The following is a 14,066-nucleotide window of genomic DNA, read 5'->3' on the forward strand; positions in this document are numbered from 1 at the left end:
CAGAAAACTCTTTTGTTACTCAGATGTGGCCTTTCTCTCTCTAAGCCCACTCAGCAAATACATTCATTACCTCCCCACCCATCCACCCCACCCCCACAAATGGGACACGACTCCCAGGCGAATCAATCTCCCTGGTAACGTGGACATGACTCCCAAGAATGAGCCTGGCCCTGGCAGTGAGGGATTGAAAATGCCTACTTGACCAAAAGGGGGAAAAAGAAAGGTAACAAAATAAGGTTACAGTGGCTAAGAGATCTCAAATAGAGTCAAGAGGCTAACCTGGAGGTTACTCTTATGCAAGCTCCAGCTAGACATCCCAAATGGCCACAGTATGCCCTGCCCTAACCAAAAGTAGTCCTGAAATACCTAGGTCCCTATCTGAGATTCTATAAAAGATTCACTCACTAAATTTCATCTTTTAAATCCACCAGAGTGTTCCTATGCCAGACAATTCCTAAAACCCAGAGGCAACAGCCTCTTTAAGAACAACAATCAGATGCAGCCTCCTTCCCCATAAAGTCAACACCCCCTTTCAATATTTACAAGTTAGGGTGGTCACTGCCTAGACACCTTGAAGATAGAGAAAGTGATTAACAAGAGGAAGGGGTAGCAACAGACAAGATAGGATATAACAAAGGATTATGAATACTGAAACTTTATATATATATATATATATTTTTTTTTTAGATGCTAAAATAGGTATCAGAATAGCTAGAAGGAAATAACTAAAATGGTGATACTGTAACCTATAACATTCTTTGAAATTTGCTCTATAGCTATTTGTTCAATTGTGCTTTCAAAGTCTTCACCTTTCTGTATACATCCCATATTTCACAGTAAGGGAAGAAGTGAAACTGTGGAACTGTAACCCGCAACATTTTCAAAATTACCTATACAACTGCCTGTTGAGCTGTACTTTGAAAGTTAATACATTTCTGTATATATGTTGTAATTTACAATGGAAATAATGGAAATTGTGGAATTGTAACCCATAACATTCTTTGAAATTTGCTCTCTACTTGTTGAATCGTGCTTTGAAATTTATCACTTTTATGTATATTTGTTAAAGTTCACTATAAAAAGATGAATAAAAAAGTAAAATTCCAGATGTACTGAACAAACTAAATGTAAAAAAAATTAATATTTTAGAATAAATGAGACCAATTTTATAACTTGTAACTGGATAGTACTCCTTTTTCAAGACAGAAAACTTGGAAGTCAAAAAATATTTTACAGACCAAAACAAAAAATTTTTAATTTTGATGTAAAAATGCCATAAGCAAAGTCAAAAGACAAAGGAGTGAGGATATATTTGTAACATTAAATGAAAGAATAAAATGCCTTTACTTTAAAAATTCAAACAAACTGATGAGAAAACAGCCCAACAGAAATGGACAAATAATAGGAATCTGTAATTCACTGAAGAGGATATGCTAATTCCTATTAATGGATTTAAATATTCCGAACCTCACCTAGAACATAAGAACCAGGAGTGCAGGGTCTTTGTTGTTAGTCACTGACTACTTCCCCCAGAGATTATAAAAGCAGCAGCACACTAAAAACCTTCAATAAATATTTGCTAGCTAGCTGGTCAGCTGGTTTGCTGATCTGATAGGTAGATGGTAAAATGATAATTAAAAGAAAGGAGTGCCATTTCCACCCATCAAAATGGCAATAATTAAGGAGACTATTATAGCCAATACTGGAGAAGCTAAAATAATCTGTCCTTAACTATTAAAATAAAAAACACAAACAACTCTCAATGGGATCGAGCAATCCCAATTCAGAGGATTCTATTCTGCAGAACAGAAGCATCTGTACATTCAAATATATAAGCACCTGGGGATTTTGTATTCTTTATAATGGCATAAAGTTGCGAACACCTTCACTGACAACAGGGAAATCGTTAATTGTGGTACATTCATAAGGTGAAATACTGCATAGCTATTAAAAGAATAAGATAGCTCTTATTCTTGATGTTGAAGGACATTCTACAAAAAAAAAAGCAAGTTTCAAAGTAATGTGCTTTCTAGTATGTTTAATAGCATGAGTCCATTTTTTAATGTAACCAAACATAATATCTAGTATGTATACCTACATACATTAACATAGAGTAAGTTACAGAAGGATGCATATCAACTTAATACTGGTTACCTCAGAGGGATAATAAATAGAGGATCAAGATATTATTAAAGGTTTATCTTTATATCTATATTTTAGTCAAATGATTTAACAATGTACATGACCTTTATCATTTTTTTCAAAAATCCATTTATGCATTTCAATTATTTTCAGTAGTAGAAACATACACATCTGTTCTAAAAAATGGCAAGTTGAAAACAAGTAGTTTAAATTCACAACCTGCCCATCACAGAAACAGTGCTTCTGACCAATTCAACTAATTAGAATGTGTATGACAAATATATGTTAGAATTGTAGTTATTACAAACTTAGTTTATATGGATCAATTCAACTAATTAGAATGTGTATGACAAATATATGTTAGAATTGTAGTTATTACAAACTTAGTTTATATGGATCAAATATAATAAGCCTAACTAATGGATAATTCCTCAAATGACATCTACATTAAGAATATTTCACTCTTTTTCTGAGGCAAGCTTTGAATGAATTTCCTTAACTACGTGAAAGAATTTACAATTTTCTAACATCTATATTTTAGTCAAAAAGTATAGGCAAATGAAGTATGGAAGGACCAAAACACTAACAATAATTAACACTGGTTGGTGGAATAATAAGCACAGACAGATATTGTAAATGTCTTTGTAAATTCAAAGCATCAAATCAAACCTATTATATGGTCCCCTCTGTGCCCAACATGGAACCTTGCATAAAGCAGGCTCTATACACAGCTGGAGATACCAACAATAACTTACCTATCAAGAGATTAGATACTTAATTCTAAGCATTCAGTCTGCCTATTCAAATTCAATAAAAATAGTTTAGCTTTTTATATGAGTTTCTCCCTTCAACATTCTGAATGCCTTAAAAAACAAATCTTGCACAATGAGACATCACTTTAAATTCTGCACAGGAGGTAAGACAAAACTGAGATCAAAGAAAATAACTACAGTAAAACATATTTTTATATACAGTAAACAATTAGGCAATTTGATCTATATATATAAATATATATAATAATAATAATTTGTCTGTTATTTACTCATACCATATTTAGCCTCAAATCAAAATTAGGATAGATAAGGGATATCTAATGATGGATAATCAATGAACTGGGATTCATAGTGATTTAAAACAGAATGGAGACTGGCCAGTCTCTAAACTCTAAATGTCAATAATAATCTTTTGCTATATGGAATAAAAATATTCCTATTTTTATTGAACAACCACCAATAAATATATAACCAGCTATATGTACAACCAGCATCATTACTTAGGAAATTACCCAGAGATGATCCAAGAGGAAGCCCCTGACAGTGGTCCAAGCACTGAGTTCTTGTATCATCTCTGCTAACAACCAACTGTTTGGCTTTGGGCACATCATTCAAGCCTCCAAGACTCAGTCTCTTCATCACAGTCTGAGTCAGATCATCTTTAAGACCCCTTCAGGGCTAAAAATCCTCTGGATTTAGTATCTTTCCACATTAGCAGGAAAAAAAAAAACAAAACAAAACCAAAAAACAAAAAACAAAAAAAAGTTAAGTGATTTTATATAAAGTTCAAAAATAAGAAATTGAGGTCTGTCAGTTACAATGCAGGTAACTGGGATTCCATGATTAAACAACAATTCTGTGAGATTTGTTATTAAATATATAGCAATTCTCATGATCTTTTGTACTAAAAGGAAAAACTTGTTGGCGTGATGGGAAAAAAAAGGGACTAGTTAGCATCACTTGTGGAAAAGAGAGAAACTGGAGATTCTTAATAAAATCTCAGGCCAGGCATATACTTAAAATGAGTATGTACTATTGAATTTGAAACAAGGATAATCAATTATGAGAACTGAATACTCTTATAGAATGAGTAAGTGAGCAAGAGAGAATAGAACTTAAGAGAATTGAGGATTTGGACAATGATGTGACTCTGTCTACATACAAGTCTCAGTGACAAATCACTAACCTCAAAATCTGATACTAATAATGAACAACGCCAATTATATGATCATCTAATTTGACCCTTATTTTTAAAAAAAGAATAACATGAAAAGACAACCAACAGAAAGGGAGAAAATATTCTGAAGTCATATAACTGGTAAAGATTTAATATCAAGAATATATATAAGAACTCCTACAACTCAACAACAAAAAGACAAACAACACAATTTTGAAATGGGCGAAGGACTCAAAAAGACCTTTTTCCAAACAAAATATACAAACATCCAAAAACCACATGAAAAGATGCTCAACATTATTAGCCATCAGGAAGATGCAAATCAAAACCATGAGATACCACTTCACACCCACTGGAATGGCTATTTAAAAAATGGAAAATAACAAGTGCTGATGAGAATGCAGAGAAATAGGAACACAAATATATTGTTGGTAGAAGTGCAAAAGGTACAGCCGCTGTGGAAAACAGTTTGGCAATTCCTCAAAAAGTTAAGCATAGAGCTACCATTGGACCCAGCATTTCTACTTCTAGCTTTACAACCCAAACGAACTGAAAGCAGGGATTCGAAGAGATATTTGTACACCAATATTCAGAGCAGCATTATTAACAATAGCCAACAGGTGGAAACAACCCAAATGTCCATCAGTTGACGAATGAATAAACAAAATGTGATAGACAGATAGAATATTATTCAGCCTTAAAAAGAAATGAAGTTCAAAGAAAAGAGAATGAAGTTCTGATACATACTACCACATGGAATAACCTTGAAGACATGATGTTGATTGAAACAAGTCAGACACAAAGGGCCAGTTACTGTATAATTCCACTTACATGAAATAGCTAGAATATGCAAATTCAAAGAGAAAGTAAAGAAAGGACAGGTTGAGGGGGGTGGGAGTTAATACACAATGGGTGCAGGGTTTCTGTTGGGATGATGGGAAAGTTCTGCTAATGGATGGTAGTGAGGGTAGCACACGCTGTGAATGTGATTACCCACTGACTTATGCTTGAGACTGGCTGAGATGCAAAAGTTTATGTTGTATATATGTTTCCACAATTTAAAAAAAGGGAGAGAATGGGGATATTATAAAACAGAAAATAAATTTTAACAAGTCAATTTCAACAAGAAAATATTCTAAAACATTTCTATTTATAATGAAAAAAATTAAAGGTCTGTGTATTTACAAATACTCTATTTTGCTGGGACTCATACTAGTTGAGCTTTAAAATGCCTGATTTATGAGCACAGAAAGATAGAGACGGTTACTACAGATTATAGTCTCAGAGCTGTAAGATCTAAAAGAATCATTATTTATCCAGTTAGATTAGTGTGGGCAGTTAGTATAACGAAGTGGTTTTGGGCTTTGCCCGCTTATTAGAAGTATGACCCTGAGCAAGTTACTTTACTTTTCCGAAATTTAGTTTGCTCATAATTAAAAGCAGGATAATAAATAAAGTACCTAACTCAAGGATTCTGAGGCATAAATGAAAGAATATAAGAACACTCAATAACTTTAAAAAAAAATAGTATTACCTTAACTACTATAGAGGTATACATATGTTAAAAAATCAAGACCTTCAGCAATTGCATTCCAAACCATTAAGCCAAAAACTAGAAAATGTGTTTACCTAAATTCTTATTATGTAGTTACAAATGCTATTCAGAAAATGGACTATTTAAGGGAACTCACTTTATCCCTATTCTGATTAGTAAAGCACACATTTAACACTTTTGACACCCACATAACATGTTTTTTTTTAGCAATGATACATTGTTATGGAACTATCCATAATCTTTTTTTCATTTCTTCTTAGTTTAAAGGCCACACAATTAAAATATGACTAGAAGAAGCTGGCACACAGAGGCCAAAGAACAAAGCAAAAAAAAAAACACATGCTAAAGATTAATCAGAGGTCTTATCAGCCTTAATTAACTGGATATGACACTTTGCTAAAAATAGAACACATCTCTCTATTCCTGACATATATTCCTGAGAGAAATAATTTAAACTCCAAAACTTCAAAAGTAGATCCATTTATGATTCCAAAGAAGCTCACTTGGGGGAAGGGTTATTCTCACCTGAAAAGAGATGTGTCCAACCCACTGGGCTGTGATTGGCTTATACCACTATATACGTTTCCTTCTGCCATATTCCTTTAAATGGGAGCTAATCATACCTGTCTGTTTATTATATGCCTTGGAATAGCCAATAAACAGTCTGGAAAACAGAATAGTTACAAGAGAGACAGGACAATCTTCAAGAAACTGAAAGTATCATGTTAACAAATAATTTATCCTACATGATAAGATACAAGGAAGCAGATTTTAATGCAATACAAAAAAAGAATATATCTAGAATTAGATATATTTCTGGAGAACACTTTGCCAAACTGATAGAGCTCTAACACTCCTTATATCTTTTGATTCAGTGAATTTTAGAAATTTATTCCAAGGAAATGATTGGAAATATGCTTAAAGACGTACATATAAGAATAATTACATAGTTTTTTAAATAAACTATGAAAAAACTGGAAGCTACCTAGATATTTAGTCATGAATATTTTTCAATTAATAATTTAAGACAATAGGAAGATATTCAATGGTAAAGAAAAAGGTAGACAAAACTACATAATCAGTGGTACCAATTTTGTCCTCCCAAGAAAATATTTGTATTAGTAAAATTAATTGGAAAAGCAATTATAAAAGTCAAGAAGAAAGTACATCATAATTTATCAGTGATTATGTCCATATGTGTTGGTAGTATAGGTGATGAATGTTCTGAATTTTAATACAAAAGCATATATTAATTAGATGCTGAATAATCATCTATTAGAAATATTATGAAAGGGATTTGCTATACTTGCATAGTAAATAGAACTTTATGACTCCCAAGGTCCCTTCAAACTCAAAGAATCTACAATCCTAAAAACTTTCTACAATTAATTTATACATCAATAATGTCTGCCAAGACTGGAAAATCTAAAGTTAAACTTTCAAAGGAGGACTGATAGTCAAGAACCACATTAATTTCAGAAGCAAGATCCATAACCTCTGGCTAATAGCTCTTTTTTATGACAGAAAAATGGGCAATGAACACAAATGAGCTGTGGCAAAGGAAAGAAAAAAGAATGAATCTGCAATTGCCAAAAAAAAAAAAAAAAGAGAGCAAGAGAGCGAGAGGAGAGAAGATAAAATCTGTGCAAGTCATTAATGACTACAATGATAAAATCCAACATTTTCATACACAGTAACCATTAAATGGGGGGGAACATTAAGAAATTCTCTCCTTTTTACAAAAGAATGTCTGATTATATCAATTTGATTAACAACAGAATTAAGCGACCTTTGCTGGGTAAACCACAGTCTGAATTTTCACATAAGAAAAGACAGTAAAACATGAAAAACAGAGCTAATCATAAACCACTGGCCAAGAATCATAAAAATGTTAAATACTATCAACATGTATTTCAAGTATTAATCCATTTCAAGACAAATAAGGCAACTCATGAAATCATTATAGTAAAATCAGAGATTAAAATCTATAACCCACTACTAGGTATACACCCTAAAGAATTGAAAGCTGGGACTCAAACAGGTATTTGCACACTGATGTTCATAGTGGCATTATTCACAATTGTCAAAAGAAGGAAGCAACCCAAGTGTCCATCAACCAATGAATGGATAAACAAAATGTATTATACACATATGAGTATTATTCAGCTGTAAAAAGGAATGAAGTCCTGATAACACACGACAACATGGATGAACCTTGAAGACATCATGTTGAATGAAAGAAGCCAGACACAAAAGGAAAATACTGTATGATCTCACTGATTTGAAAAAATTAGAATAAACAAACTTGTAGAATCAGAATCTAGAACAGAGGTTTACCAGGGTCTGGGGTAAGGATAGGGAATGGGAAGTTAAGGCTTAACTCATACAGTGTTCGGATCTGGAATGATGGAGATGTGTTGATAATGGATGGTAGTGATGGCAGCACAACATTGTGAACACAATTAACAGCACTGAAATACATATCTGAAGGTGATTAAAGGGGGAAATGTTCGATTGCATATATGGTAATAGATTAAAAATTTTTTTAAAAATCCATGGAACTATACTAAGCAGTGAACTTTAAGTTAACTATGGGCTTTAATAGTACAATTATAAAAATGTGCTTTTATCAATTATAACAAATGTTCCACACCAATGCAAGGTGGTGGTGGTGGGGTGGTATGAGGATTCATAAATTGCATGATTTATGCATTACATATGATTGTTCTGTAAAACCACAACTTCTCTAATAAAGAAAAAAAAATCTATAATCCCAAATCAAGAAAAAAATAAATATTCCCCTTGTAATGACTGAAGGCACCCATTTGTTTCAAAAAGAAACCTAAGAATGTCATATACCTTTTACTAGAGATAAGTAAGAATGCTTAATAGAAAATATCATGTGATAAGATATCATAACTAACATTTGAATGAAAACATATTCTTATAATTGCAAAGCAAAAAGAAAAATAAAGTTGTAAACTGATACTCAAAATAGACAAAGAATCAATAAGACATTTTCATTTTACACTATTTTATTTATAAATATATCATACCATCTCTCTTGCTAGTTATGTGACATATAACAAGAGTTAAAATGAAATTCTTATGATAGTTTTCCTATATTTAGAATACCATATAACTTGGAAAAAAATTCAGGTTATATAGAAGGATCAGGGGATCACAACTCCTTATAGAAACTCATCAAAATATAGTTTATTTTTCTTTCCTTTTTGTTTTTAATAAAAGGACTAAGACCAAAAGACAAAAAACAAAAATCCTGAAGACCATGATTTTTCCACCAGTTACTGTAAATGAGGAAAAATCAGTTCTCCCAAATCATCATAACTAAAACAGTTTCATTTTAAAAGAAAGGAAAAAAGAAAAGAAAAAAGAGAGAGTCAATTATCCTTTTAGCATTAAATATTTACCCTTACTCATATAGGATTCACTCTATCAGAGACTCAGAAGAAACTAACATCTAAAATGCACTCATGGCTTTCTAATTATGAAAAGTATACGAAAAAAATACCCATCAAAAATTTTTGAACATAAACAATATGTTAAAAAGAGTTCTAATGTGATGAAAGAACAACCTACGTGTTGTATAACTGCATAAAACTTGGTTTTTTCCTATTTACTATTATCTGATCCAGAAACAGTTTTTGAGGCAATTTTACTTGACCACCACCCTTTTCCTATTGTGGCAAATAATTCAAAACCTTCAAACCATTTTTTCAGTGTTGTAGTATTTAAGTCTCAATACATATATGAATATGTAAAAGCATTACATAGCTATAATTTCTGTAACAGCTATAGCACCTGAAAATTAATACCCAAATCTGAAAAACCTGCTCTCCTTAAAAAACAAACAAAAAAAAACTGCTGCCTTCAATCTCTCCCTTAAAAAATGGCACCTGAAAAAAAAAAACACTCTCAAAAAAACACTAATTCACATATGTTCTGACAGAAAAGGGCCATAAACAATATTTTAAACATTTTCAAAGAAGTAGAACATTCTTCTGTGTTGCAACACTTGCCAGATCTGCAATCATGCTGCAATCATGAATAAACATATTCCTTTGAAGTTCTAAGTATGCATAGTCATATCAAGGACATGGGGCATGCACATCAGATCTGAAATGGATTTACATTACCTCCAATCTTAGGGCCACCTGCTGAACCAGGCTTCCTTGCACTGTTGACAGGATTTCCAGACGTTTTAGGTGCAGGAACCTTGAAGGCTGAAGTAGCTGATGATGGCCTATTTCCATCCACTGATTCTTCATCATCAAAGCTTTTATCTGCACAAAGCATTAGAAAAATGTATTGAAGAGAACTAAGCTTTATTCCATTTTCTATAAAACTGAATAATCAAATAAAGCTATATATAAAATCATTACTTTGATAACACAAAATAAAGCTCCTTTGAATAGGCATTTACATATTAGTCAATACTATACAAAACAACCTTGTGTGACTTAAAATCAGAATGCAAAATTATCATATTTCCTACCTATATATACTAACTCAACACATAAAACCAGACATATTAACTCTAAGGATAGTAAAAAGCCATTTTTCTTTTTTTTGCTACTCATGCAAGCATTATCTGCCAGCTCCTCCCATAGTGCATCTTCCAGTACGCCTTGCCTTATTCCTTATACCCAGATTTTGCAACTTACAATCACAGATCCGTTTGCAAATCAGTCGCCTCATTCCTTTGAAAGCTCTTAATTTCCCTCACCCTAGGATGCTCCCAATAGTTCACATGGCCAAATACAGCAGATTCAATACTAATCAAAGATTCTATCAAACACAGATAGAAACAACCAGAGAATCACAACTGAGGTTTGTGCCGGCATTTTTCTTTCTCTTCCCTGCCCTAGGTGCTGCAACAGCCAATCAGCTACAAGGTGACATCATCTTATGGCAATTACTGCCATATGAAAGGTAAAAATTCTCCATGCATCTAAAAATGTCTCCATGCAGCTACAATTCTTATTCTATATCACAACTTTAAAGGCATACAATACTATATATTCATAAACCTAAATTTGTTTTCTCTTATTTGTTATGAAAATTTATACAGATAGAAAATAAGGTTTTATGCAATATTCTGCAGAGGTGCTTATTATTGCATCAGTAAAGCATGGAATATCACAGTACTCATTACTGTGCACAATTAACTCTGTAATCTTACAATCTGCTGTTTATTTAGTCCTTAGAAACCGAACAGAACAAATTTGTTCTCACAAATACTCTATAAAGCTCTTTTTAAAATATTTAAGAATGACCACACTAATATCATCCACTTGAAGAGAAATGAAACGACAAACATCTTTTTTTTTAAAATCGTATTTTACTCTTCTCTTACAGTAATATGGTTTTCTCTAGGACCCTGCACAAACCAGCCATGACAAACAAGATGGGCGAGGCAGAGAAGCAGCTTTACCAGTCTTCAGATCAATATGCCAGAATCTCTTCCTTTCAATCTGCTCCCTTTACCTATGCAAATAACCTAATCACTTAGAATGAAACTGTCCCTCCAAAGGGATGCTTTGAATCCAACTATTAAATATATTTTAAAGAAAATAATCCAAACAAATTTTAAGATTTTTTCATTTACTGGAGGAAAAAAGAATCATATAGACATCCTAATAAAAAGCCACATTCTATTTCAGCAAGCTTTTTTCTTAAATAGCACAACTCATAGGAAAAACTATCTTCTGGTTTAAAAAAAAATGTTTAGAATAAAACCATTAGGGTGCCTGTTTAGATAAATTAAGAGGCTTAAAACCTATGTTTTACATGTACTGCTCTATTAAAAACACTACTACAGATCCCAAATAAACCTTTTTGCCACCACCATGTTAAAAAAAAAATGCAGCAAAAAGAGAGACACAAAGATCTACTGAAAGGCATTGAAACACAGAATAGCCAGAAGTTTCCATGGGAACAGTACTGAAAGAGTAAACTTTTCTGCCATTTTGAAAAAATTAACTCTTAATATTCTCAAACTACTGGGAAATTAATTTACAACTTTTTATAAAAATAACCAGAGAAAAGTACACGAATCATAAGTGCCCAGCTCAATGAATTTTCATAAATGAACATGCCAATATAACCAGTATTCAGATTTTAAAATAAAATAGATTACCTACATCCTGTAAGCACCCTCATGATCCCCTGGTCACTATCTCCTACCAAAGTTAATGACTGATAATACCACAGTTGGTTTTGACCATTTATAAATTTTCTAGAAGAGGAATCATATAATATGAATTGTTGTCTAGCTTCTTTTTACTAACCATAAATTTGAAAGAGTCATTCATTTCTATTGCTGTATAATTTTCTAGTATATGAATGCATCACAATTTATTATCCATTCTACTGCTGGTGGACAGGTTGTTTCCAGTTTGGGGTCATTATAAAATAGTGCTCCTAAGAGTTAAAGCAGATGAAGTTAAACGGTTATGAGGTTTTCCATATTACTGAAGTTAGAGGGTTACTTGTAAGGCTTTTAGTATTAAATAGAAAGAAAAAAACATAGCAGTTCATTTTAGATTATAGTAAGTCAAAGATGCATATTGTAACCTCCACAACAGAGTTCCTCAAAGTGTGGTCCCTAGCTTAGCATCACCTGGGAAATTGTTACAAATCCAAATTCTTAAGACTCCAACCCAACCTACTGAATCAAACACACTGGGGATGCATATTGGAGTTTTCTGTATGGGATTTGTATTATTTTTTTGACTGTCCTTTAAGTTTGAAAATTATTTCAAAATAAAAAGTTAAAAAAGAGGCATTAACTGTATAATGCTGCGTGAGGAAATAAAGACAACAGAGTTGACTGAAAAAACAAACAAACACAAACTCGGGTGATGGGGCCCAGAATCTCTTCCTTTCAATCTGCTCCCTTTACCTATCCAAATACCTAATCACTTAGAATGAAACAAGACCTCTAGGTGATTCTGATGCAACCTCAAGTTTGAGAACCACTGCCCTTGGGCAGGGTTTGGCAAACTTTTTCTGTAAAGGGCTATATAAGAAATATTTTACTGTGGCAGGCCAAAAACATGGTCTCGCTGTGCAACTACTCAATTATGCCACTGCAGCACAAAAGCAGCAATACACAATATGTAAACAAACAGGCATGACTGTTACAATAAAACTTTTATTTATGGCAACAGGAGGGCAGCTGGATTTGCCCTGCAGGCAACAGTTTACCAACCCCTGTTCTAGAGACATTGTTAAATAGTAAATGCATACATAAACTAACAGGCGAGAAGAAATAAAATAATAAAAAATATTTGATTAATCAAAAGGAAGCAGGAAAGGAGACAAACACATACAAGTGGATAAAACAGAAAATAAATAATAAAATGGTAAATATATAACCAAATACATAAGTAACTAAATCAAATGTAAATGAATTAAATTTTCCAAGTAAAAGAGCAAGACTGGATTTTAAAAACTAGGCTGCTTAAGATACAGAATCTAATAGGAGACTCTTCTCACCAAAAGCTGGTACACCAAATGACTATACCCTCCAGGTAAAAGTAAACCAGTCTATTCTTTTCAAACTTTCCTCAAAAGACAGCCTCAGAGAAGTAAACCAAATGGTTGCTTCATTAAGATAAATTGCTTAGGCATCCAGAAATATGCAAGCCCTTAAACTCACTGGGATTAGACTGCTTACTCCCAAGCAAAAGCCAATGAGAATGCAAAATTTCTCTGGAAGAAGGCTCTCTGGCTTCAAATTATTCCCACAAATAATTTTCCAAAGATACCAAGCAGAACAGAAAACAAGACACCATGAACAAACAAAGAAATAGATGATAGAAACAGACCCCATTCAAATTCTGAAATTACCAAATAGACTATAAAATAACCCTGCTTGCTTACGGAGCAAATTCGAAAATAACTGCAGGGATCAGAAAACTGTAACAAAGCTATTTTTAAAATAACCAAACAGAACTTCTAGAAATGAAAATACAATACATGAACTTTAAATTCAATGAGCAGCTATAATGACAGATTAGACACAGTTCTAGGAATCATTAGTGAACTGAAGATAAACCAGAAGAAATTACTGAAAACATATATAGTAGATAACCTAAAATCTATTAAATAAACAAAAGAAGGATCAAGCACAAAAAGCAAACCGTAAATTATGGATATGCTGACACTTCTGTTCTAACTCCAATGTTTCAAAAGACAGTATTGTAAAGAAACTGAACAAGATAGCCATATTAACAAGGATAGAAACTAATTAAATGAGCAGGCTGCAGTGGCTACCTATATGACAGAAATGGAGGAGGAGGAAAAAGAGAGGAGGAGAGGACACAGAGGAGAGAAGGAAGCAATGGAGGAGGGGATGGAGACTGAGGGGAGACGGAGCTGGAGACAGAATAAG

The 14,066-nt window shown here is 32.9% G+C and overlaps 1 protein-coding gene across 15 annotated transcripts in view; it reads right to left on the minus strand.

Annotated features, from left to right (window-relative positions):
- Positions 1-14,066, minus strand: part of CLASP2 (cytoplasmic linker associated protein 2) — a 279,413-nt gene that overhangs the window by 212,059 nt on the left and 53,288 nt on the right. For all 15 annotated transcript variants that reach the window (XM_037846856.1, XM_037846829.1, XM_037846847.1 and 12 more), the window contains one exon: positions 9,805-9,951. In XM_037846856.1, the coding sequence (XP_037702784.1) occupies positions 9,805-9,951 (147 nt within the window). The remainder of the gene's footprint in view (positions 1-9,804; positions 9,952-14,066) is intronic.

Source organism: Choloepus didactylus, chromosome 1 (assembly GCF_015220235.1).
Source record: "Choloepus didactylus isolate mChoDid1 chromosome 1, mChoDid1.pri, whole genome shotgun sequence".
Taxonomy (NCBI): domain Eukaryota; kingdom Metazoa; phylum Chordata; class Mammalia; order Pilosa; family Megalonychidae; genus Choloepus; species Choloepus didactylus.